The following is a 27,572-nucleotide window of genomic DNA, read 5'->3' as shown; positions in this document are numbered from 1 at the left end:
CTAATGATGAGGGAACATGGTTTAAAGCTCATACAATGTCCTTACAAACAAGTCAGTAGACAGATGGAAACTAATTTGGGCACGCTTACTTAAACAGCTGGACTTTATAAACCATGACACAAAAGAAACATAAGAGATTAGCCTGATGGACTCTAGGTACAGGTCTATTTCTTTTTTGTTTTTTTTGAGTGAATGGAAGTGCGTGCGTGCATGCGTGTGTGTGAAATTATGTATGTGTTTTAATGTACATGATCAGTCAAAAATTTGGACACATTTTTCATTTATGTTTTGTTTATTTTTTTGACCCTAGGTACAGGTCGATTTCTTTGTAATAGTTATGTTTAGTGTTTTCATTTTTTGAGTGAATGGAAGTGTGTGTAATTGTGTGTGTGTGTGTGTTTTAATATACATGACCCGTCAAAAGCTTGGACACACTTTTTCACTTATGTTTTGTCTTTATTTACATGATTACGTACATTATAGATTCATCAAAACTATGAATGGCATGTATGGAATGAACTAAACAGTAAATATCAACCCTTTGTTTGGTCACTGCTTTGTACATATGGCATTCCTTGTCCCTGGCTGTGATGTGAAAACCATTTCAGGAGACTTCGTCATCAGTGTTGGGAATAACAGAGTTAAACTATAACGGCGTTACTAACTGCGTTGTTTTTTTCAATGGAGTAATCTAACTAATTACTTTTCCCAACGTCCCAACGCTGTTACCGTTACTGACAATAAAATGTGGCGCGTTACTATTAATTCAGTTCACTCTGCTCTTCATCAGAGCAGTCTCTCAGCCAAGGGAGCTGCAACGCTGTTGTGTTTCTTTGGTAAAAGAGGAGGCTAGTGGTGAGATAAAAGGCTTGTTTGAGATGAGCAAGGCGGGCGCAGATACGATCGCCGTCGATCGGTGCGCGGTGCATGCCGGTTAGTTTTGTGTCCAAGATGCCACGACTTGCTCTGATGTGCACCGGTAACGGGAAGTTTTTGAGCAAGGCGAGCGCAGCAGCTCTCCACCGACTATGGCCGTGTCCCAATTTGCCAAATGCACCCTTTGAAGGGTCCCTTCGAAGTACAATTCAAAGTGTAGTTTGAAGGTTCTGGTCGAGAATCTGCCCTCCTCAGTGTAGCCGCCATCTTAATAATAATAATAATAAGGATCTTGCTGAAGTGGGACAGGCCTACACCACGGACGGCACTTCCACCGCTGTCTTTGAGCGTACGATACGTACATAACGTATGTTATTTTTAATGATTCATTATTTAATAGAAGAAAAGTCAAGATGTTGTCGTTACAGCCGTTTCTTTTTTTTAGATTGAATATCAATAGGCAATTATAACGTTCAAGGTGATTTTTTTTCTCATTTGTAGCTACTTCATAACTTTAAAGGGTTAACAAAATATACCTTGTGAAAACGTAATAACAGAGACAGAGGTAACAATATCATTTTGACATTCATAGTCTATAAACCAGAGAACACTTATTAGTTGTACATAAAGTGGGATATTGCAGTTTAACAATTCAGTATTTTGCCAGTGGCTACACCACTTTAATAACAGTAGAGGGCACTGTTTCCCTTCTATGCCGTGCCAGTTCTTTCCATCTTATTATTGTGAGGGATTTTCTAGCAGTGCAGCGCTACATCAAACTAATATCTTGATTTACTAACACGAAGGTAAATGACACGTGCCACCAGATGGGTGCAGACCTATGGAATGTACCTGAACACATGAAGATTTTGTGCACGTCTCAGGATTCTCTTCTATCCTTTCCTGAGAGTCTGTTGCTTCATTGTTCACATTACCTGTGTGGATCATTAAACTCTTCTGACTTTATGTTTCTCTTGGTCTTTGATGCTTACAATAGAAACAAACATTCTTACATTATTCTTATTGCAGTAATATTTTGTAATGATAATAATGTCTTCTTATTGTCTAGCAATAACTGCACATTCCTTTATTTCATATAACTCCCCTCCTTTTTAATCATCAAATACACAGTACAGATCTTTATTCAGATTTAACAGTTTCATGTCGCACTGTTGTAGATGAGGTAAACCAGTACGAACATTTGAACATATATTGCGCAGCGGACTTCTGTTTCTTGCGTAGTCGCGGTGCATGATGGAATATAGAAGTGCGTGAATTGTGCACAGATGCACGCTTCGGTTACGTCCGATCACCATGGAAATGGTGAAAAGGGAAGGGCAGGCTTGTCGGGTGCATTCAGTAGGGTGCGTTGAAATGGGACAGCCCTTGTCGCACCGGAAATTACGTAACTGCCCTTTGATGCACACTTCGAATGGTGATCCTAAGGCCAGTTTTGCGAATTGGGACACTGCCTACGGCCGCCTGCATGGACTACAAACGCTTAATGCATGATGGGAAATGATGTCCTGTCTACACGTGCTTTGACAGCTAATTGGGTCCGAGTTGTGTTTTGATCAGAAACGTGACTGTGTTCTCTCCAAAGAGGAACAGGCTCTCAGATCAGAGGTTTGAAAGACTTCTCTTCTAAGATACAACCACTGGTTCAATCGTTAGGATGGATTTTTGCAATTTTCAAATTACAAAATTTGCTCCCGTTAGCGCATGCAAAGTCCGATTTTGGTCAAATTCGAATCAGTTGTAAAACTTTCCTGCCTAATTCTAATGTTTGTGAAAGAAATAAATTTGGCGCGACAGCGCCCCCTACAGAATAACAAATACATTTGTATGGAAGGCTGAAAATTTTGTTTTTCCAAATGTTACCAAATTTGACACAAAATTCCATTGGGTCATCCCAATCAATAAAGTCAATGAGACCCATGCTTTTTTTTGCACCGTGTTGCCATGGCGATGCACCAAACTGCCAACGTTATCCTAATGGGAAACCTCCCAATTTTTCCCATTCATGGGAAAAATATTAGTTTCATGGAATAATTTGAAATTTGGCACCATGACTCTTCATGTCATCCTGATCAAAAAAGTCAATCAGACCCATGTCATTTTTTTCACTGGGTTGCCATGGCGATGCGCGAAAGCGCCCATGTTATCCTAATAGGAAAATTTCCAAATTTTTGTACATTTCAAAGTCTTATAATGACTTATTTGCTTCATTAAGGAATGTGAAATTTGGCACAGTGATTCTTCAGGTCAACCCTGTCAACAAAGTCCAGGGAGCCAAGTTTGTATTTTGCACGGTGTTGCCATGGCGATGCCTGGAAAACCCATGTTTTTGCATTTTGTGCATCAGCACTTCCAATGTGTTTTGACTAGTTTGGTGACAAGTGCAGCCCAAAGCCGCAATAAAAAAGGGACAAGTGGCGCATCAGCGCCACCCACAGAGAGTGCCGGGTCGGCCAAGTGCGAAGCACGGCCCACGAGGGCCGTTCGATGCCGCTTGAGGCTTTAATTTCTTCTTCTGCTCTTTGAGCAGGAATTTGACCCCCTGAACATATTCAAAAACTCACACAATTTTGCCCAAAATTCAGGTCTGCTGATATATTTATTTTTTTATATGTTTCATAACTGGGCATAAAAAAATGGCGGGACAGCGCCCCCTGCAAAAGTCAAAATACATTACGTCAATGGGAGACGTCCCGATGTCAACTTTGCCATAGAGCCACGAAATTCTGTACACGTATTCATCAAGTGATGTGATGCCAAACAAAAATATTATTATGGTCCCGCCCCATGACACACCGGAAGACGGCCATCTTGGATTGAAAATTCCAAAATGCAATTTCAGCATTTTTGCTGACATCGCATTTTAATCAACTCCTCTGAGGGCGCTCCACCGGCAAGGCTGAAAATCACTGTATATCATCTAGACAAGTGAGGCATCAAAACTTATCCAATTTATGATGAAATTGAAATTTTCACATGTCCAAATTTGCTCTCATTTCCGCATGCGAAGTCCGATTTTTGCTCAAATTCGAATCAGTTGTAAAACTCTCTGGCCTAAACCTACTCATTATGAAAGAACCTAAATTGGCATGATAGCGCCCCCTACAGAATATCTAATATATTTGTATGGAGGGCTGAAAATTTTGTTCTCTCAAATATTACCAAATTTGACACAAAATTCCATTTGGTCATCCCAATCAATAAAGTTAATCAGACTCATGTGGTTTTTTGCACCATGTTGCCATGGCGATGCACCAAACTGCCAATGTTATCCTAATGGGAATGCTCCCACATTTTCCCATTCATCAGAAAAATATTAGTTTCATGGAATATTGTGAAAATTGGCACAATGACTCTTCATGTTATCCTGATAATATTTAATAATTTTCTTACATTTCAAAGTCCTATAACGAGTTTATCTGAATTATTCTTCAGATCGTCCCCGTCAAAAAAGTCTCAGTTGCAAAGTTTGTATTTTGCACGGTATTGCCATGGCAATGCCAGGAAAAACCCATGTTTTTGCATTTTGTGCATGAGCACTTCCAAAGTATTTTGACTTTGTTTGATGACAAGTGCAGCCCAAAGCCGCAATAAAATAGAGGCAAATGGCGCATTAGCACCACCCTTAGGGAGTGCAGCAGAGTGTGAAGAATGGACCGTGAGGGCATTTTGATGCCGCTTGCGGCTTTAATCTATATCTATTTTGTCAGGTTCAAGTTATTTCTGTGACCATTGTGAGTTTTTCTTTCATTAACCGACGGGTACCAACAATTTTGTCCACGTGTATATTTGTACGAGTGGGCGTTGCAGAGCTGCTGTTTGACATGCAGTTACTTACAACCTGCGTTGTTATGACTGTAAAGTTGTGAGTCCATGTTAGTGATTTTGAGCTCTGTGGATGAAATGGCTTATATGGCTCTGGGTGCATTTGGTGATTTGCAGGACAAATAAGGATGAATTTAACTTGTTCTGCGCATCAGGCAATTGTTTAAGCATGTATAGGAGTGAAATATTGTCATTTTTAAAGTTGTGCAATGCATCTTTAAACACCATGTTATTAATTTCAATGTAAATAATTTAAAAAATGTTTGTGTGCTTTATAGGGCTACAGGATTTGTCACAATCAAATCAAAATCATAATTTGAATGGACTCAATTAGCCAAATCAATGGCTGCTATTTTGCAGTACCATAATTTGTAGTTTGTAGTCTGTAGTTTAAATCTGTACAAACATGTTCTAAAATGGGGTCCTTATATCAGTCAGTTCATATTCTTAAATTCATATATTCTTTAAACAGAATCTTATTATTAAAACATAAATCGCAAATCTAATGACAATGCGTTGTCAGAAAATTCAATTCAATATTTTTTTCCCAAATCGCGTACTATATCCAGAGCCCTTTTATAGTTTATTTTATTTATTTTGTAAGTGATGTCCTATTTCAGTTTTACGCCTTCTAGAATTCATTTTGTCACCATAGACTCTATCAGAAGAAGTCCACTAGGGCTCTAGTGAACTAAATACATTTTTGATGGATTAAAGACATGTCCTGCCGATTGATTAATTGACTAAAAAGGAGACGTGACAAAAGCTCTTCAATCTATTCTGTATGTCTATGGCCGTGTCCCAATTCGCCAAACTGGCCTTAGAATCACCATTCGAAGTGTGCATCGAAGGGCAGTTACGTAATTTCCGGCGCAACAAGGGCTGTCCCATTTCAACGCACCCTACTGAATGCGGCCGACAAACCTGCCCTTCTCTTTCCACCGTTTCCATGGAGATCGGACGTAACCGAAGCGTGCATCCGTGCACACTTCACGCACTTCTATATCCCATCATGCACCGCGGCTACGCAAAAAAGAGAAGACAATGGGGTCCGTTGCGCAATACACGTTCAAATGTTCGTACTGGTTTACCTCATCTACAACATTGCAACATGAAAATGTTAAATCTGAATAAAGATCTGTACAGTGTGTTTGAGGATTAAAAAGGAGTTACATGGAATAAAGGAAAGTGCAGTTATTGCTAGACAAGAAGAAGACATTATTATCATTAAAAATTATTACTGCAATAAGAATAATGTAAGAATGTTTATTTCTATTGTAAGCGTCAAAGACCAAGAGACTGAAACGTAAAGTCAGAAGGGTTTAATGAGTTCCACACAGGTAATGTAAACAATGAAGCAACGGACTCTCAGGAAAGGACAGAAGAGAGTCCTGAGACATGCACAAAATCTTCATGAGTTCCGTACATTCCATAGGTCTGCGCCCCTCGTGGGCACGTGTCATTTACTTTCGTGTTAGTAAATCAAGACACTAGCTTGATGTAGCGCTGCACTGCTAGAAAATACCTTAAAATAATCAGATGAAAAGAACTGGCACGGCATAGAAGGGAAACAGTGCCCTCTACTGTTGTTAAAGTGGTGTAGCCACTGGCCAAAATACCGAACCATTAAACTGCAATATCCCACTTTATGTACCACTAATCAGTGTTCTCTGGTTTATAGACTATGAATGTAAAAATGATATTGTTACCTCTGTCTCTGTTTCACAAGGTATATTTTGTTTAAGTTATGAAGTAGCTACAATTAAGTAAAAAAATCACCTCGTTACCACGTTATATTTGCCTATTGATATTCAATCTAAACAGAAAGAAACGGCTGTGATGACATCTTGACTTTTCTTCTATTAAATAATAAATCATTAAAAATAACGTACGTAATGTATGTATCGTACGCTCAAAGACAGCGGTGGAAGTGCGGTCCGTGGTGTAGGCCTGTCCCACTTCAGCAAGATGGCCGCTACACTGAGGAGGGCAGATTCTCGACCGGAACCTTCAAACTACACTTTGAAGAGTACTTTGAAGGGACCCTTCAAAAGGTGCATTTGGCGAATTGGGACACGGCCTGCATATCTGACAAAATGGCACTCACAAGACTACACCTGCACTGGAGTTCATGCATATTTCTATAAAGACAGATTCAACTTGTGAATCATGATCTGCCTTATATATTTATATATATATATATATATATATATATAAATTAAATAATTACAAGTTTTGGTCGACTAAGACACCACTGACGATTAATCACCTGGACGACTAAAGGCCTTCTAGCGTGTATCCATCTATGACTGGAGGTGATAGAAGTTGTATTCTGCCTGTGTTTCAGAGGACCTGTCTGACGGAGAGGAGGTCTTCCCAAAAGAGATCACTAAATGGAACTCCAATGACCTGATGGACAAGATGGAGGCAGTGGATACGGAGGATGCTCCTGGTAGGACATGTCCCCTCTGAGCTGCTGTCCTTCTGCTTCTGACAGGGACTAAATGTATCTGTGTGTCTGTGTGTGCATGCAGGTGAACTGTTCCAGGAGATGTCTGTGGATTATGAGCGCACCATCAGTGAAGAGAGGTTGGATGAGGTAAGATCTAGGACTGATGAGAAACATTTCATTCGAGAAACATTTGTAAAGTCAGACAAACACTACCAGTCAAAAATTTGGACACACTTTTTAACTTATTTTTGTAGTAAAAGAAACATAATTTTTCTTTCTTTTACTATGGAGCATACCTGGACGACTGAGGAATTACACTGACATTTATATTTCTTTATTTTCACGATTATTTTCTCAAAAAACAAAAACCTCGAAATGTGTTTTGCTTCTCACGCAACTTCGTGAAAACAGACTGTATTGTTGTGGAAGCAATAGGCCCTACGCCCTGTATGGGCTCGGGCTTAATAATAATATTTTTAGCAACACAATATATCCGATAACATTAGAATGACATATTATACATTTTTTGAAAGCTCTCAAATGACGGGCGCTTTTCGTCTGTGTAAGCACATCCTAGGTTGGATTCCCATCTTGCCTTAATTGGGGATTTGTCATAAACTGGGAAGTTATCACGCATATAAGCTACAGCTGTAGTTAATATCAGGAGGTGCTGAGGTGCTTTTGATGTCAAAAACACACGATTCAAAATAGAATTTGTCAGGTTTAATTAGAAAAGATTTTTTTTTATCCAATTGCAGATTTACAAATACTTTTAAAAATGATGTTTTTCAAGTCATATAATTGAAATAATTGACAAAAGTCAGCAAATATGTTGTTGATATTAAGGTCACCAACTGTTTTAATGGCTTTATTGGACCAGCTTTATAGACCATCTGCTATTAGCTTGGAATGTTGGGATTCTTCTCAAGTGGTGTATTTACTGATAATTGTATCTTCAGACCAAAAAAGCACATGCAATTTTTTAACCACTTAGCATTCCGACGGCCCGCCCGCATCGCCTTTACGTTACAAATTTACAGCAATGTACGTGTATTTCTGTCTCACCCACACAAACACTCTACACATCAAATGAAAGCTACAGCATTCATCTTTCTGAATATGTAAACCATTTACACCTCTAATCACCACAGTGCTGACAGGAAAGCCGTTTTTAAAGAGAAGTCAGAAATGTGGATTTGGACTTCACTTAACTTTGAGGGCTGTGGTTCTGTCAAACATCAACATATTCACATAAAGTTGATCTCATTCGTTCCGTAAAGGTCCAGAGAATATAATCCAGTCAAGAAATTATGTCCACAAAGGAAGTTAGAGCCTCCATGTCCAATCTGCTGCAGGAAAGTGAAATCTGTTCCGTCACTTCTCTGCATTTCTTTTGTCGATTTCAAGCATAATAAACTTCTGACAGCGCTAACTTTGTTCCTCAGTGCAAAACAAACTTGTTAGCTTGTGATTGACACCAAAGTTGGCCAATAAGGTGGGGGCTGTGGGTTACGGGAGCCGCGGACAGTGAATGAGTGCTACAGATGACTGAAAGAGTACGCCCCACTTTCCCCCTTGTAGAATCAAGCTGTTACATTACACACGTTTAGTGATGTTTTCCTCTTAAAGCCCATGAACTGCGGAACACGCTGGTGCATGACATGCAGTGGTTTACTGTAAACAGACAGAGTTTGCTGCGCACGTAAAAAGACGAGACTGGATATAAAGATCCGCGCGTTAAATTACGCGCGCGTGTTGCGTAATTTCATGCATCAGTTTTGCGTTTTAAACATGACGAAACGGACAAAACAAAGGAAGTGCGCGACCGAAGACACTGTGGGTGTTTGTACAAGTTAAACTAGAGGCATCTCGGACCCAGAGCGGTTTGTGGAACCAAGTGAAGATCTCATGGTGGACTCAGGAGTAGAGGGACCTTATGATTTGATGGAGTGGATGCTATTCCTGATCGGTAAGCGTGGTTTATTCTGCTATTGACTTAATTGTGGGTCAAATGTGTATCATTTGTAATCATTAGCATTAGCTAATGCCAATCTGCGCCCCCCGACCACCACCAATCATCACGCACACACACTTGGGTGGTGTCTTGCCTACTGAGTGGGATTCGATCCTCCAACCTTCAGGTTGCGGGACCAAAGCTCTAACCACTGAGCCACTGTTGCAGAATGTGTCACTGTCAATCATGTACAGTGTGTTCCTAATTTCCAGTGTGTGTTTGGTTACATTTTGTTGATTGTTTGCAGTGTGTGGTTTGTAAATATATATTTATTTTGACCCATAGCACTTGTTTTGACTGTATTTTATATACAAATATACATTTTATATTGTCTTTTGATATGATATATAAATGTACAGTAATAGAGCAGCTGGGTGTGCAGATACAGATTCCTATCAGTGTGAGTTTTCAGTAGAGCCCTCACTGATGTCTGTGGGTTGAAACATTCAAAAGTTATTGCACTTTTTCCAAACGTTCTCCAAATGTCTTCATTCGGATAGGTTTGGAGAGGCCTGGACTTACTCATGATAAAATGATTGTAAAACTCAAATTTTTATAGGTATTGACCTCAAATTTGAAATGTAAGTGGTCAGTTGAGATATAGTGGTCAGTTGAGATATAGTGTATTTTTGTCCCCAGCTCCCTACTGCAGCTTTCTACACCATTTTCACAATTTTTTTTTGGCAAAGTGTATAAATGCTCAGCAGACAAACTTACAGTGATTCTGACGCCTGTGGGTAAAACTATAGGGTGTTACCTTTACAAAAACTCCAAACTTGTGCATTTACTACTGAGGGTTCAATAATGGTGATTATTTAAATTTGGAGAGGTCAGAACAAAGGCAATTTCACCAAAATGACCCGGAATGCTAAGGGGTTAAAAAAAATAACTGAAATAATTAGTCGAGTATTGAAAGGTTCTTTTTTGCACCTAACAAAGGTATAACTATTAATGGTGAAGACTAATCCTTGTTGCTCTATGGAGACCCATGTCATTTATCAGCCTTTGAAAGAAATCAAATCCACAACACCAGAAACTAAGCAGCTAAGTAATAAACTCTAAAATTTGGAAGAAATAAGCCTTCCTTGGAAGATGATGCTTGCAGAGTAACATGTTTGACCCTTGGCATCTTGGCGTCAAAGCCTTTAAAACAGATAAATGATTTTTTCTAGGAATAAAATAAATAAATAAACATTCATCTTCATTGTATTGATCCTACCAATTAAGGACAGAGGGAGGTCCATCCATTGTTGCACCCATTGTCAAAATCTGTGATCTGGGCAAATAAAGTTTTAATAAAACCAAGTATACTACTGTAGAAAAATTACAACTCTAGATGAAAAGTAATCCACTTGCGAAGCTTGGTGAGTTTTGAAATACAGAAAAAAGGTGTATTCTTTGTTACAACAGATACAGACAGGACCAGTGTGTCCTGGCCACAGATTGGCAGCCTTTCGGCATCTCCCCCAGTCTCCGTCCAAGTTCCCATCTACCCCAGTCTCAGTTCCCGAGCATCTGAGCTCTGACTATTTTATACCAGAGTGGTAATGCTACATACTTTTCAAAGCAGAGTGACTTTTGTTTCACACCCATATGATAATGAACTTAGACAGGTAGAACAACAATGAGTTTCCTGTGGTATGGAGACAGAGCCTTCACACATGTTAATGTCTGGTCTGAGTCTGACATAGAACAAATGCTTTTAAAAACACAACAACACAACAAGAATATACTTAAATTTCTATCACAATACTATCACCAAAATTCATGGCCCTTATAGTCTCAAAAAGAAAACATGGTTCTGTTCTGTTAAACTCCTCTGCATCCATTGATATGATTATTGCGGGTTCTTTTTGAATTTGAGAAAAATGTAGAATATGAAGAGGTCACTAGACGTTATTCGGAGGGATGGAAAATTTTCTGATATGCTTTGATTTTAGTACTGTCAATTGTTTGCTCTGTTTTACATGTTTACAACACAATCACAATTCTCTGTGGAATTGTGAATTTTAAGGTTTTTATAATAAATAAAGCCACTCCTCTTTCATTAGATGTAAATGAGGAACAATAAATTTGACAGTCTCTGCACAACAAACAGTTGAATATTAGAGGAAAGCAGCTGAAACATCCATCCATCCATCCATCCATTTTCTTCCGCTTATCCGGGGCTGGGTCGCGGGGGCAGCAGTCTAAGCAGGGACTCAAGCTGTCCCTGCAGCTGAAACAGAAAACAAAAAAATCCCAGTTGTGACACTGCTGACATCAACATTAAAGTCCAGAAAGAGAACCCTCAAACTACCCTAAAAACATGAAAAAACAAAACCCAATTTATGATGATGCCTATCACGGTTTGTGTGTGGCAAAGCCGCAAAATTCCATTGGAATTTTTTGAAATTTTCAATTGTCAAAATTTGCTCCCGTTTGCATATACAAAGACCGATTTGACCAGTTGTAAAACTTTCCGGCCTATTTCTACTGTTTGTGAAATTGACGCGGTAGCACAGAATATCAAATATATTTGTATGGAGGGCCGAAAAATTTTTTGGGGTCATCCCAATCAAAGTCAATCAGACCCATGTAGTTTTTTTGCAACGTGTTGCCATGGCAATGCGCCAAACTGCCAATGTTATCCTAATGGGAATGCGCCCCAATTTTTCCATTCATCAGAAAAATATTAGTTTCATGGAATAATGTCAAATTTGGCACCTTGACTCTTCATGTCATCACGATCAAAAAAGTAAACTGGACCCATGTCATATCTTTCACTTGGTTGTCATGGCGAGGCATGAAAGAGCCCATGTTATCATAATGTGAAAATGTACAAATTTTCGTACATTTCAAAGTCTCATAAAAACATCTTGACTTCATTGAGGAACGTCAAATTTGGCACAGTGACAAAAAAGTTTGTATTTTGCACGGTGTTGCCATGGCGATGCCTGGAAAAAAACACGTTTTTGCATTTTGTGCATCAGCACTTCCAATGTCTTTTGTTTGGTGACAGGTGCAGCCAAAATCTGCAATAAAACAGAGGCAAGTGGCGCATGAGCGCCACCCACAGGGAGTGTCGAGTCGGCCAAGTGCGAAGTACGGCCCGCGAGTGCTGTTCGATGCCGCTTGTGGCTTTAATTTAACTTTATGTCTTAACATGATTCCATATATCTTGCTGCTTGTACGTACAGTGGCTTGCAAAAGTATTCATCCCCCTGGAACTTTTTCAACTTCTATCAAGTCACAACCAGAAATTTTAATATTTTTTTAACTTTACTTTTGCAAGCCACTGTATATAAAATGTAGAAAGAAACAAAAGAAAAAAAAAAAAAAAAGATTGAATGAGAGGGTATGTCCAAACGTTTGACTGGTCTTGTATATTGGCATTGGATTTGAAATATCTTATATATGTCAGGATACTACAGCACCCACCAAGGGATTTTTATTTATTTATTTATTTTACTTGTACATACAATTTAGTAATTCACATGTATGAGACAGCAACTTGTGTGTGCAACTTACTAACTCGTACGCACAAGTTATTAAGTCAGGATCCTAAGAGTGCACTTGCATGCACAGGATCTCTGCTACAGCAGGTAGGGTATCTGAAGTGTTATGAGGATATTCCAAAATATAACAAGCTAGTAATTTGATTGAAGATGCCCCCACAGCGGCAGTGTGTTGTGAGTGTGTGTTGGCTGGTAGAGCTTGAGCCTATATGTCCTCTTGTGTTCAGATGCGTGGCTCTCTTATTGGCCAGGCCGATAGCTCCCCCATTCCCACCATCACAGTAACAGTAAGTAATTCGCGGCCTAGCCCAGACTGACCCCCCAAATGCCCCATTGGACTCTCGCCCTGTCCCTGTGTCCCCCTGTCCCCGTGAAGACGTCCAGATGTGTGTCCTGTGCACATGTGGAGTTTTGGACCAGTCCCACACAAAACTGCACACTTGAGCAAGTGTTAGTGTACAGATGAAGTCACAGCAGTAGAAGTTACAACCCAGATTATTTTCAAGTTTTAAAGGTTCACTATGTAACTTTTTTGGTGAAGGATCATCTGTTTATTTCCATGGAAACACTTGCTTTGCCTGTGATGTTCCACATTATGACACTAACAAGCCACAAGCAGGTGGCAAAACCAAGCCAAGGCCAAGTATGCAGCAGAAAAAAAATCATACATACATACACAGTAGGTATGTTCAATTCCATGCTGTGGAACATTCCAAGAAAAGCAAACATTTCTACGAAGACAAGTAGGTGGTGTTGAATGAGAATGGTAAAAAGAGACATCAGGCTGGAGTTGTAACAAACCCTCAAGACATTGTGATAGTGTTGTCCATTTAAGTGTCATCAGGCCATACTTCAGTTGTAAGGAGTATTATACCTCTGATGACATGTTTTTATATCCTAGATAGGGCTGAGCTGGCAATGTTGTGCTGGCACAGCGCAGCAGAGAAATTTCTCAGGCAGATACTCCACCAGAAAATACACATAATTTATTGTCAAATATAAAGCCAGTCAGAGCTTCTTGTGTACCGTTTTCCTTGATGCTATATAAGACCAATGCCACATGTTGCTTTACAAGTCATTCCACACTCAGTGATGGGATTTCTGCTGCTATTGTAGCTATAGCTGCCCTGGGGCAGACTGATGGAATCTGCACCATCAGCCTCACCAACCACTCACACACCACATTCATGTCAGGCAATGTGGGTGAAGTATTTTTCCTAATGACACAATAACACTGGGCGCCCCACTGAGGCACCTGGTATTCCCAGCAGTCTCCCATCAAAGTACTAACCGGCCCAGAGCTGCTTAGCATCTTAGATCTGACAAGAAGGTTTGGCCACTTTGTCTGTAGTTCTATATTTTGTTGGTTGGTCCTACAGACATGGACCAGGGTATGCTTAGTTCTTATAGCAGGGTTCCCTAGTGTTCTCCAGTGGTCCAGTGTTCCTCCCCCTATGTGATGTTGAACGGTTGTCCCAGTGCAGGTTCTGTCCCCTCTGGTCTCCTCTGCTCTGTTCCATATTCTGTTGTGTGAACATCATGACTCATGAAATGACTCAGCCTCAGAATCCTTGGACTGCCCTCCTGTGAGCATACTGTCTCTGCTCTCATTATGATAATCTGATTGACTGTACCCAGATTATTAAAGACTTTCTATAAATATTAACTGTGTAATTGTGTTGATTTCTGACCCCTAGGAGAGCTCATCACAGCAGTGCCTCCAGCCTTCTAAGGTCCACGTACTGATCCTGGTTCTCCACGGGGGGAACATCCTGGACACGGGTGGGGGGGAGCAGAGCAGCAAACAGGCCGATGTCAACACCATCAGCACAGCCTTTGACGCTGTCATGAGGGTCCACTACCCTGCTGCCCTGGGACGCATTGCCATCCGACTGGTGCCCTGTCCACCCATCTGCGCCGAGGCCTTCAATCTGGTTTCTAAGTAAGACACAGGATTTGGGTTGCACCAGAAGATAAATAGTTAAAGGGCCCATATTACGCTATTTTTGATCTATCTATCCATTATAATGCTATTTCCTCATCAGAAACATACCTGGAGTTGTGTTGTTTCATTCATACAAATCCTGCATATTTAAGCTATGGTCTTTTCTCCAACTGAAAACATTGTTCCACCTTGTGATGTCATGTGGTAATACAGAAAGTCCTCTGTGTTTTAAAGTTCCTACACCTTGACTAGAATCATTTGGGTGATTTCAGCCCAGGAATTGCCTGTCTTTACTGAACTAAAGGCTTATATAGGGCTTATACAGCTTTTAGTTTGAAAAGGGTTTCTCTACTCACTCTCTACTCAAGGTTAACTGGTGCCAGCTGTGAAGAACATAGTATGTTGGGTAACAAAAGTTGCAAGATTCAAGCACATGTGCCGAATGGGATTTGAACCTCTGTTCAGTGTCTTACCAACTGCACCATCAGTAGAGGGGGAACACCTTTGACATACAGTGGTTTGCAAAAGTATTCATCCTCCTGGAATGTTTTCAAATTTTGTCAAGTCACAACCACAAATTGAAATATTTTTTTATTTGCATTTTATGTGAATAAGTAACACAAAATGGTACATAAGTGTAAAGTAGAAAGAAAATTATACATCATTTCCATATTCCAAAAAACACAAAACTGAAAAGTGCAGCATGCAAACGTATTCAGCCTCCCTAAGTCAGTACTTTGTGGAATCGCCTTTTGCTGCCACCACCATGTTTGACTGTGGGGATTGTGTGTTCACTCACTCACTCTCTGTGTTGTGAGTAATGTGCAGGGTTAGTTTTCCTTCACAGGTTGCATTTTGCTTTTAGGCCAAAAAGTTCGATTTTAGTCTCATCAGACCAGAGCACCTTCTATCACATTTGCTGCGTCCTCCAAATGACTTTTAGCAAACTGTAAACAAGACTTCGTATGGATGATTTTCAACAATTGCTTTCTTATTGCCAGTCTTCCATAAAGACCAGATTTGTGTAGTGCACGACTAATAGTTGTCCTATGAACAGATTCCCCCACCTGAGTTGTGCAGCTCTTCCAGAGTCACCATGGCCCTCCTGGCTGCATCTCTGATGAGTGCTCTTGTTCGTTCTGTAAGTTTTGGTGGACGGCCATGTCTGGGTAGGTTTGCAGTTGTGCCATACTCTTTCCATTTCCGGATGATGGATTAAACAGTGTTCCTTGAGATGTTCAATGCTTGGGAAAGCTTTTTAGATCCAAGCCCCTCTTTAAACTTCACCAAAACATTTTCTCTGACCTGTTTGGTGTGCTCCTTTGACTTCATTTTGTGGTTTGCTCCCCAACACTCTCTTAACAAATTTCTGCGGCCTTCACAGCACAACTTCATTTATACTGAGACAATATTACACACACACTCTTTTTAGTCGTTAGGTCAACATTCAGTCTTTCCAAAATCATCAGGCAACTTCTAAAAGCAATTGGCTGCATTCAAGAAAAAGGGGACTGAAGACTTTTGCACTTTTAAGTTTTTTTGTTGTTTTTTTAATTTGGAAATCATGTAAAATATTTCCTTCCACTTCACACTTGTGTGCCATTTTGTGTTGCTCATTCATATAAAATTCTAAGAAAATGTATTTAAATTTGTGGTTGTGAAAAAGTTCCAAGGGGATGAATACTTTTCCAAGCCACTGTACAAATGGCAGCAGATTACCTACTGACATCTGCTCATATAATCAGTTAAACCAGTGTCAGCTGTGACTGAGGGAAACATTTGTATTAAAGTCTGAGGTGTTAAAACCCTTGTTTGTTCCTCCCAATAGAGTTGCGTTGAAGTTCCTCTGGGGTCTATTTGACCCCAATTAGTTTCTCTTATAATTCAGCCATAAAATAACATATTTTTATAATTATGGGCTCTATTTTTACTGTAACCAAATGTATTATATTTTTTAAAATGTTGGCTAGTAGGCCATGTTTTAGTAACAAGTTTACATTTTTTCAAAATGGTCCTCTGGGGTCAAATGACATTTTTTATTTTTTTTATTTTGGCCTCTATTTTTTGCCTAACTTCTGAATAATATAAATGAAAGGTAAATGCGGTACCAGTGTGTATTTAGTTCTAGTAGGCCTTGATTATCTGAAAATTATAAGGCCATATAATATTGAAATTGCATAACTGTATTGACAAAAAATATTTGGTGAATTAGAAGGTAGGGGTGGTCTAAGTTTAGTGTAGGTGCTGTTTTTGAAAAATGTCAGATTTTTGAGTGAGAGCAAAAAGTTGTTGAGGTTCCACTGACCCCAGCCATTTCCCCGTTCATTTCAATGGGACTCAGTAAATCCTTTCTGTGTTTGGCCTTTCATACCAACTTCATTCAAACTCCATTCTGTCAGCTTGAAATATACAGCTCATAGACTCGCATTTAAATGAATATTTACTTACTAAGATAAATTTAGAATTTATCTTTTATATATATATATATATATATGTATATATATATATATATGTATATATATATATGTATATATATATATATATATATATATATATATATATATATATATATATATATATATATATATATAAAATGTCTTATTACATGAACAAAATGCACCCCTTGAGCACTTTGAGTGGTCAAAGGCTGCACAGATGTCAGCTTTCTTCACTGTACTGGAAAGCACACACCCTCGATTCTGACTGTCAAAGGACATTGTGTGTGTGTTATGGAGGTACAAGTCTCTGAAAGAGGCTCTGACTCTACTTGAATGTGTATTTTTAGTTGTTCTAAATGCCCAGCCACATATTCAGAGTGACATTTGATCCCTGTGTTAGTCTTGATCCTGTTTTACACAAAGCCTAGTTCCACTGTCCATAGACTTACAGTTGAAACCAGAAGTTTACATGCACTATGTAAAAAGAAGCATGCACTTTTTTTCCTCACTGTCTGACATGAAATCAGACTAAACCTTTCCTGTTTTAGGTCAATTAAGACTGACCTAAATAATGAGAGAAGAATAAGAATAATGAGAGAAGAATTTTTGTTAGACAATTTTTTTATTACTTTCTTCAAAGTCAGAAGTTTTCATACATTTTATTAGTGATTGATACCATTGCCTTTAAACTGTATGACTTGGGTAAAACGTTTTTGATATCCTTCCATGAGCTTGTCACAATAGTTGCCAGGAATATTGACCCATTTCTCCTGACAGAACTGGTGTTAAGGTAACTGGAACCAAGTTTGTAGGCCACACATACATTTTCAATAGTATTTCAATTGAGGTAAGGGCTTTATGATGATGATTTTAGTTTTGTTAGATCACAGGACATGTCTTCAAAAATTCTTTTGGAATAATGGCTTCTTTCTGGCAGAGTGGCCTTTCAGTCCATGTTGGTACAGTATTCGTTTCACAAGGTCTTTTGCTTTTGGTCTTGGGTTGATATGCACATTTCAGACCAAAGCATGTCCCATCTCTGGGACACAGAACCTGTCTCCTTCCTGAGCGGTATGGTGGTTGGACATGCCCATGGTGTTTACACTTGTGTGTAATTGTTTGAACAGATGAATGTAGCACCTTCAGGTGTCTGGAAATTGCATCCAAGGCTGAACCGGAATTGTGCAAGTCCACAATTCTTTTCCTGATATCTTGGCTGATTTCTTTTGACTTTCGCATGATGTTACACAAAGAAGCAGTGTGTTTCAGGTGTGCCTTCAAATACATCCACAGGTGTGTCTCTATTGAACTCAAACGTTATCCATAAACCCCAGAAGCTTCTGAAGACATGACATCATCATGTGAGTTTTCCCAAATTGTCATCTTACTGTATGTAAACTTCTGACTTTTCATTAAAGGTGGATTTGTGAGGGGAAAAAAATCATCTGACTATATGTCAACACTTGTTTTTTGCAGAGGTTTTGGGGGTTTAAAACTATGAAAAACTGATAAATCCAAAATCAAGTAAATATTCATAAGTGTTGTCAGTCTGGAGTTTGAAAGAAGTTGGTATGAAAGGCCAAATGCAGAAATGTAAGCAGGATTCACTGAGTCCCATTGAAATGAATGGGGAAATGGCTGGGGTCAGTGGAACTTTAACATCACTTTTTGCTCTCATTCAAAAATTTGACATTTTCTCAAAACAGCACCTACACTAAACTTAGACCACTTCTACCTTCTAATTCACCAACTATTTTCTGTCAGTACAGTCATGTAATTTCAGTGTTAGGTGGCCTTATAATGTCAAAAAATGTACTTTTTTCACATAATCAAGGCTTATTGGCACTAAATATATAAATGTAATATAAATGTGGCATCAGTGTATTATTCTGAAGTCAGATTTGGGCTCTAAAAATAGAGCCCAAATCTAAAAATGTTATTCTGAGTTATAAGGGAAACAAATTGGACTCAAATTGATCCCAGAGGAATTTCAACCTAACTTTTTGCTGTCAGTCAAAATAATAAAAAAAATAAATAAAAATCACTAAATTTTGACAAGTCCCACTTGGTAATGGATCAAATAGTGTTTGTCAAGTACAGTGATGGAAATTAAGAGTTACAGGGCATTTTGAGGGTCAAGTTTTTTACTAAAACAAAGCCTATTGACCAAAATAAAATAAATTTGGTATCAGTATATTCACCTGATAGAGTTAGAGAAAGAAATTAACGTAACTTTTTTTTAATACAATCAATTTTTCAAATTTCCATTATTGATAAAAACCATCAAAATGAAGAACTGGCCAATTTTTTTAAACCCATTTGAAGAAGAAATGACACAGTTCTGCTCTGACAAAGTTGCAGGACTACACAGGCGTTAAGGTAGCAACAGTTAAAAAGATTAAACAGAGTTAAAGTGTTCATCTTGATTACAGTAGAAGATTTTAAAATGTTTTAGGTTAAAAATAGCTATAGTTACATCTTTATGTTGAAGTGTAAATAAGGTCATTTTCACACTGCCTCTAGTGAGGTTGACATAAACTGCACTGTCTGACAAGGATCAACTTATCTGCCTCCAGAAGGAAACTAGTCTCCTCCTGCCTCTATCTGCACAGGTGAGCCTGGGTCTGTCTGTGTGTCGTTCCAAATGCTTTTCCTCCACCACCAGTGTGTACAGGCCTCACGGTGTATTTAGCCACAGGTGAAAGAAAAGACCACTTCGTATAAGGGAAGCGAGCATGCCCACATATTCACGGGGCTCTGTCCATTTGAAGCGCGTTATCACAGAAATAAGTTTGGCGATCATCTGATAGACTCTAATGTGGCTTATGGTGCTTGATTGGGGTGAATGATGCGTGGTGTGTGTGAACAAAGATAAACCAAAAGTAAAGGAAACAGAATCAAACCTAGTACACACGGAGTCAGTCCACAGAGCCCACTAACATGAGTGAAAACTACCTAAGAGACACCTTGGCTTCATCTGGGTATGTGTATATACTGCCGAAAGGCTGAGTTGAGTACAGTTGAAATCAATGGAGAAGTTTTATTCTATTTTAATTAACAGTTAAAAAACAAAAACTATGAAAAAAACAATTAATGGCTGACATGTATTTCTTTTAGTCATACTTGGACTATGGGACAATTTTTTCCCCATGTATTTGAGAAGAATTTGCCCAGTACAGATAGATTGTATAAGCAGCTCTTGAGGTCAAAGTATGTCTGCAGCGTAGTGTTTTATTCTTCAAGAGTTAGAAAGTGCATGCAAGTCAATGTTAGCTTCACTTTACTCTGGCTTTTGAAAGATGTGAAAAGCAATTATGAACTTCGCGGTGAATAATTACGATGCTCAGAATGCAAAAAGAATAATAAAAATAAACAGTTTAAGAGTTTGGATTTTCACATTTGTAAGACAGTAAAAAGGTACAGTGCCATTAATTGCAACTGTTCAATTTGAGATCTTACTTTCCTTTGCCATTAACCTTTCATCCCTTCACTATACCCACATTCTCTCTGGCATTTTGTGTTTTGCAGCCTGAGCCCTTATAGTTACGATGAGGGCTGTCTCTCCAGCAGTCAGGACCATATCCCTCTTGCCGCTCTGCCCCTCCTGGCCACCTCCTCCCCCTTGTACCAGGATGCTGTGTCCACCGTCATTGCTCGCGCCAACCAGGTCTACGGGGAATTCCTCAAGTCTCTGGATGGGGCTGCCTTCTCGGGACAGGTGTCTAACAGCTCAGCTATACAGGCCGTGATGGAAAGAGTAGTGAAAATATGCACTCATGGGATCACAACATTCTAGAATACATATAGTTTAGCATTAAAGTGTTTATGCCAGGTTTTTTCTAAGGATTACATTGGTGGGATAGCACCTATGGTAAATATTTTTGCAGTTTTACATCAGTTAAATGGCAGTTTGTGGAAAAAAGTTAAGAAGAAAAGTACAAAAATACAGGAAGTATACTGAGTTTGAAAACTGAATACTAAATACTCTACCTATGTCATCAGCATATGTAGAGGTGGATCGTAAATTTGTATATTTATTTCAAAAACGGTAAATCTCCCATAGAGATATACAGGGCTGTTGCCATCCATTTGTAATTATGACATCATCATATTCTATTACATTACAACTATTATATTCTATTTATTACTGCTGCGAAAATTGTACATAAGTTGTAAATAAAAATACACATGGAAAAGTATTAAAATAGCAGTTTGTGTTAGTATGGGTATAGTAGAGAGACAGCGGTGAGATGTATTAGGACAACTGGGACTTGTATAGTAACTAATATGATTTTAAATGTAGCTAATTACAACATGGCTGGAATTTTACTTGATTAGAAATAAAAGTACATTTAAAAGCATGTTTAAAAATCAACTCAAAAAAGTACAGCTACTTGATTACAGTAACATGAGTTTTTGTACTTAGTTACTTTCCACTGCTGCTTAGGACTGCACATGTGGGCTATAGCTGTGACTTAAAGTATGTCCCTTGTCCCTCTGCCTGTAGGTGTGTCTGATCGGGGACTGTGTGGGGGGCATCTTGGGATTTGATGCTCTGTGCAGTAGTAACCAAACTGTGAACGAGAGCCAGAACAGCAGCCGCAGAGGCAGTGTGGTTAGTGTGCAGGTACGTCACATGTGGAGGACATACAAGCTTGTCATCCTTTATAAGCCATGAATAAATAAAGGCATTTGGAATTATGATATGCCTTCTTAGTAACTATTGGACAAACACAATTCCTGGTTTGGAGTAAAGCAATCCTATTTGCCGCTGCACACCACATAACCTTGCAGGCTTGTGGTTAAATCATCTAGCAGCAAAATATGTCATCATGAACAGTCATTAAGAGGTATATGCAGGAAGCTTCTATCTGACAGTAGCCATGCTGCTACCTATACATTAACAAATGCTTCACCATATATATATTATTATTAATCAGATCGGATTGATTTCTGATTCTGCAATCACCAAAAAGGCCTGTTGACGTGCTTTTGACATGTTTCAGTTTATGTGGATTTAGAAAACACAGTTTGAAAGTACAGTTAATTTAAAAATAACTCTTTCAGTCTTTCCCATGTTCTTTCATTTTTGAAAAATTAGTTTCTCAGATTGATCACATTACCCAGACGTAACTGTAATATGACACTTTAATTTCAAATATGGAACTCTGCTCCAATTTAGCCGCTATAACTGCTAACCTTGATTGGTTTCATTTGGATGGAGCTGAATGCTGTGGGAGGGTCACTACCTCAGCCCACTTCTGTTATACCTATGCTCAATATAGACATTTTTCTTCATTGACATTATTGTAAATTAAACATGAAACGCCAATGCAAAGTAATGCTGATATCCAGTTGCTTTAAACCTAAAAGGACTCTCTCTGATCCGAACCGTCACTGCCTAAACCCCAGTACCTCATTGATCAGTGCTAGTGCAGCCTTTGCAGCTGAATTTCAGAGCTTTCACATGAAAGCTCCGAAATTCAGTCTCAGTCCATATACTGAGACTGAGAAAAACTTGTTTGTGTCCTCTATCTGCAGGTTAAGGAACTGGCAACCTAGGTTCAGTTTAAGAGTGCAGGCTACATAGAGTTCCTTTAATAAATCATTTTAAGACATGTTGTGTACCTAACATATGCATTTGTGCTGTTGTAGGACCAGGACCTGCTGTCTCCAGGCATCATTGTAAACTGTGGCTCCTCATCACCCACACTAGAGGGCAGCCGACACCTGAGCCGCAGTAACATAGACATCCCCCGCACCAGCACAGGCGAAGAGAAGAAGCCCCTGGCCCGTAAGAGGAGCGACTCCTCCACATATGAGCTGGACACCATCAAGCAGCACCAGGCCTTCCTCTCCAGGTGTGGCGGTTGGCTGGAATATGCAAGAACAGTCATCTTCTTTATACTGTGCAGCCATGTTTAAAGTGCATACGACTGATGATTTTCTAATTATTACTTGGTTTGGTGGGATAGTACCTGTGCTAAATATGTATCACGGTTACATCAGTCAAATGGTGGTTTGTGAAGAAAAGTTGGCCAAAAAAATTTAAGTAAATAGCATGGAGTTCTGTAAAGGAATCCCTCTCTCTATGTCATCAGTACACAAAATTAAGTGGGACTAAACACCTAAACTCTTCCTACAACCACATTGCAAATACATTTCTTATAGTTACTCATAGTTTTACAAAACTGTTTTGTAAAAACAAATTGGACTACTGAGTTCTAAAACGGAATCCAGCTATGTCATCTATACACAAAATTCCATCCAAAAAGAAGTGACAGTTTATGTACAAGGGAGGCATTTTATGACAGTTTCAACATTTATTTTACAAAATATAAGTGTCACCTATTTGTCAAAAAATGACTGCAGTGTTAATTAGATGAGCTTTTGCCCTCGTATGTGGTATGGTTGCTTGATAACAGTTATGGAATTTCCTCTAAATATTACATCTGCTGCCCATGTCCAACCAGGAAATAAAATTATAAATTCACCAAAACTATTAAACTAGAGACAATTATGTAAGATATTTTGTAAAATCCTAAACAAAATTATGTAAACAACATTTTAGTGACACATGAGTAGTCTAACCTACCATTTTAACTGTGTGTGTGTATACTAAAGTTTATTTTTTCTGACTTGTTGTGGTTGTGTTTTACAGTCTCCACTCTAGTGTGCTGCGCAGTGATGGTGTGTCGCGCCGCTCCAGCAGCAGCACCATGCTGGACGGAGCTGCTCTGGGCAAGTTTGACTTTGAGGTCACAGACTTCTTTCTGTTCGGCTCTCCTCTGGGGCTCGTGCTGGCACTCCGGAAAACTGTCATTCCCGTACTGGACGGTAAGCTCCAAACAAAGTCTGGAGATGTGTATCTTTGAGATGTATTTTTGTATTGAATCCCATTGCCTGGTCCAGTCAGCGTACTGATAATTACACATAATATTATAGAGTTAAAAATGTGACATAGGATTAAAACAGCTTTATGACTGTTGCACTGGCAAGGCAAGGCAAGTTTATTTGTATAGCACAATTTGTACACAAAGTAATTCAAGGTGCTTTACAGAATAAGAAAGACATTAAAATCACACAAATCAAAACATAAATAATCACAAATAATTATAATAAAATTTACATTAAAGGAGAAAAGTGCAGAATAAAAACCTTTCAGTCATATACACAGAACTGTTTTGAGCCTGGATTTAAACATTGTCAAAGTAGAGGCCTGTCTCACATCTTCAGGAAGATTGTTCCAGGTTTTAATTGCATAAAACTGAAACACTGATTCCCCATGTTTAGTCTTGATTCTGGGCACCAGCATGAGGCCGGTGCCTGAAGTCCTCAGTGTTCTAGATGGTTCATATGGCACTGTGATAGAAATTTAAGTATAGTTATGTTGTGTATTTAAAAAGCATTTGATCTGTGTCAGTCTGCCCGACCCAGACCAGACATTAACATGTGTGAAGCTCTATCTCCATCCCACAGGAAACTCGCTGTTATTCTACCTGTCTAAGTGTAAAAGTTCATTATCATATGGGTGTGAAACAAAAGTCACTCTGCTTTGAAATGTATGTAGCATTGTCATTCTGGTATAAAATAGTCAGAGCTCAGATGCTCAGGGTGGTTGGTTGGGGGGTTGAGACTTAGACTGGGAGGGGAACTGGGGGAGAAGCCGGGAAGCTACCAGTCTGTGGACTGGGCAGGCCTGGGCCCTGTCCTGTCTGTATCTGCTGTAACAAACAATAAACCTTTTTTCCTGTATTGCAAAACTCACCGAGCTTTGCAGATGGATAACTAGAACTGTAATTTTTCCACAACAGCACTAACATGTCACAGATGTACTTTGGTGTTAGGCCATGGAGAGACTTGCACACAAGCAGAGCTGCTTTAAAGTGTTTTCTCTGAGCTACAGGAAGCCAGTACAGAGACCTGAGCATAGGACTTATGTGCTCGTACTTCCTAGTTCTAGTCAGGACACGTGCAGCAGCGTTCTGGATGTACTACAGCTCATTTGGAGAGGCCAGTGAGCAGGCCATTACAGTAGTCTAACCTGTTGAGCATAGACTTTAGAAATTTAGTGGGTAACACATCGAGGCAGCATGTAGATTAACTGGTGACCATCTCTTGGACAGTTTTGTCAGTTACAGGTGAAAAGTAAGTCAGTTGTAAGTGTCTACTTGGTGGCTGTAGGGATGTTATTTGCGTTGTGGAATTGATGGCATTTTTAATGTCCTGAACCTTGCCATTAAAGAACTGCAAACTCATTGCAATTAGCTGGGACTGAAACCTCTATTGGGGCTGTCACAGACACTGGTCCAGGACCCTGTCCAGGCTAGTGCCTCAGAGGGTGGAGGAGGTTATACATCAGCACTCTCACTTCACCTCTGCTCAGGTGCGGGCCATTTCTCTTGAACAGGTCCTCTCATTTCCAAAATAGATCAAAGTTCTCAATGTAGTGTAATCCTCTGGCCACACATGCGTTGAACAGCCATGTGTTCAACCAAAGCAGCCGGGTAAATTTGTTCATCTTCCTTCTGTCTATGCTAGGAAGAGGTCCACTGATGAATGTATTAACCTCCACTTTATCAAGCTCCTCAAATAATTTAATGAAATCCCTTTTCAAGATTTCAACCTGTTCCATTCTGGTGTCAACTGCACCCACGTGCACAATCAGCTGTTCAACTCCTCGGTCTATTGACAAAACTTTTGGCAGGAGTATTGTAATCTCAGAAACAGTGACTGGGATAAGATTCCTCTGTGGCTCACATCTCTGATAGCCCCGTCTCCTAACAGTAGTGTATTGCTGACCTTGACATTTAGCACAGATTGCCTGTCTGCCGGTGTTCTTTTGCCAACTTTATTACTCTTGTATTGTGACAAAATAAATAAATAAATGCATACCTGTTATGCATTTATTTATCACTGACTACAGAAGGAAAAATTACACATAAGCACCACAAGACCTTTTTTCTACTTTTCTTTCTGGAATTCAAAGCCTAACTTGCTAAACTTGCAATTTATTCCTTTTATTTTAGGAAAGTAACTGTAATGTGAACACAGTAACTGCACAGTTACTCAAAGTTAGCATTCTGAATATGTATTTTTTACTCTACATGTAATAGACATAGAATTATTACATGTAATAGTTCCCAACACAATGCATCAAGTTGATCGTTAGGCTGTTGGTTCTCCACCCACCATAGTGAGATAAAACAACATTAAAACTTGACGTTAGTCTTTACATTGATATCCTGTCTGTTTCCATGTGTACAGTGGCTCAGTTGCGTCCGGCCTGTCAGCAAGTGTATAACCTGTTCCACCCAGCTGACCCATCAGCCTCTCGCCTGGAGCCTCTACTGGAGAAGAAGTTCCACCTCCTGCCCCCATTCAACGTGCCCCGCTACCAGCGCTTCCCTCTGGGAGACGGCAACTCCGCTCTGCTGGGTAAGTGCAGGCTGCTCAAGGCCTCACATACACCACATGGAATTCGGTGTATGACTATGTTTTTATATACAATCAAATATACAATTAAAAGATATTTATTTTCAGATCTTTTTTGGTAAACTACCCATATTATATAAATTCAATCAACTAAAGTATAGCTGCAGTTCACTTTGCATTCAATGTTGGATGGATGCTGCAGCCTAGTTATGCTTGCTAACTAATGTTAAAGTGCATATGACAGGTTTTTCTAATTCTGACTTGGTTTGATAGGATAGTACATCAGTTGAAAAATCCAAGAAGTTGTGAGTTCTAAATTGAATTCCTTAATTGAATCATCAGTATACAAAATTTTTATCCAAAAAAGACAAGTGTCTGGCAGTTTAGCTATTGATTTAACCTAAATTTATATTTGTTTTAGCATATTGTTAACATTATGGTTGCTAGGTAATATGTCATATGTAGATTATGTAGAATAATTTTGTATCTGTTGCCCATGTACAACCATACCTGCTTGTCAAAGGCTGATCTCGTCAGATCTCAGAAGCTAAGCAGGGCTGGTCCGGGTTAGTACTTGGATGGGAATACTAGGTAAATGGTAAATGGTCGATATAGAGTGCTTTTCCACCTTCAAGGAATTCAAAGCTCCACAGTGGAGCAGCAGTGGCAAAACTTGTCCTTCCATAAGTAGGTGGTCGGAGGGGCCGAGATTGGCAGCCTTGCTGCTATCATTTTACCTCAGGGTAGCTGTGGCTACAATAGTAGGTTACCACCATAGAGAAATAGGAAAGCTAGTTGATCATGTTAATTATACTTTACTGAAAAGTATAGTCTATGCACTTTTTTTTTTTTTTTTTTTTTATTATTTGTCTTGGGCAAATAGACATCTTTTCTCTTGCATAGCCTAGGCAGCCACAATCGATGTCAATCAACATGATACAAGAGACAAGGAAAAATAAACAAAAACAGACAGCAAAACACACACCAAAAAAAAAAAGAGTATCTCCGATTGCCCAAAAAGGAGTGGGAAGAAGAAAACTTCTTCCCACTTCCCACTTCTTAGTCTATGCAC

The 27,572-nt window shown here is 39.2% G+C and overlaps 1 protein-coding gene across 3 annotated transcripts in view; it reads left to right on the top strand.

Moving 5' to 3' along the window:
* Positions 1-27,572, top strand: part of LOC117375977 (membrane-associated phosphatidylinositol transfer protein 2-like) — a 105,695-nt gene that overhangs the window by 64,006 nt on the left and 14,117 nt on the right. For all 3 annotated transcript variants that reach the window (XM_055224056.1, XM_033972376.2, XM_055224057.1), the window contains exons 8-15: positions 7,067-7,171; positions 7,254-7,318; positions 14,380-14,624; positions 20,594-20,783; positions 21,573-21,692; positions 22,721-22,926; positions 23,727-23,902; positions 26,333-26,503. In XM_055224056.1, coding sequence (XP_055080031.1) covers positions 7,067-7,171; positions 7,254-7,318; positions 14,380-14,624; positions 20,594-20,783; positions 21,573-21,692; positions 22,721-22,926; positions 23,727-23,902; positions 26,333-26,503 — 1,278 coding nt within the window. The remainder of the gene's footprint in view (positions 1-7,066; positions 7,172-7,253; positions 7,319-14,379; positions 14,625-20,593; positions 20,784-21,572; positions 21,693-22,720; positions 22,927-23,726; positions 23,903-26,332; positions 26,504-27,572) is intronic.

This window comes from Periophthalmus magnuspinnatus, chromosome 9, assembly GCF_009829125.3.
Source record: "Periophthalmus magnuspinnatus isolate fPerMag1 chromosome 9, fPerMag1.2.pri, whole genome shotgun sequence".
Lineage (NCBI taxonomy): Eukaryota > Metazoa > Chordata > Actinopteri > Gobiiformes > Gobiidae > Periophthalmus > Periophthalmus magnuspinnatus.
This window is presented reverse-complemented; position numbering and strand designations above follow the sequence as displayed.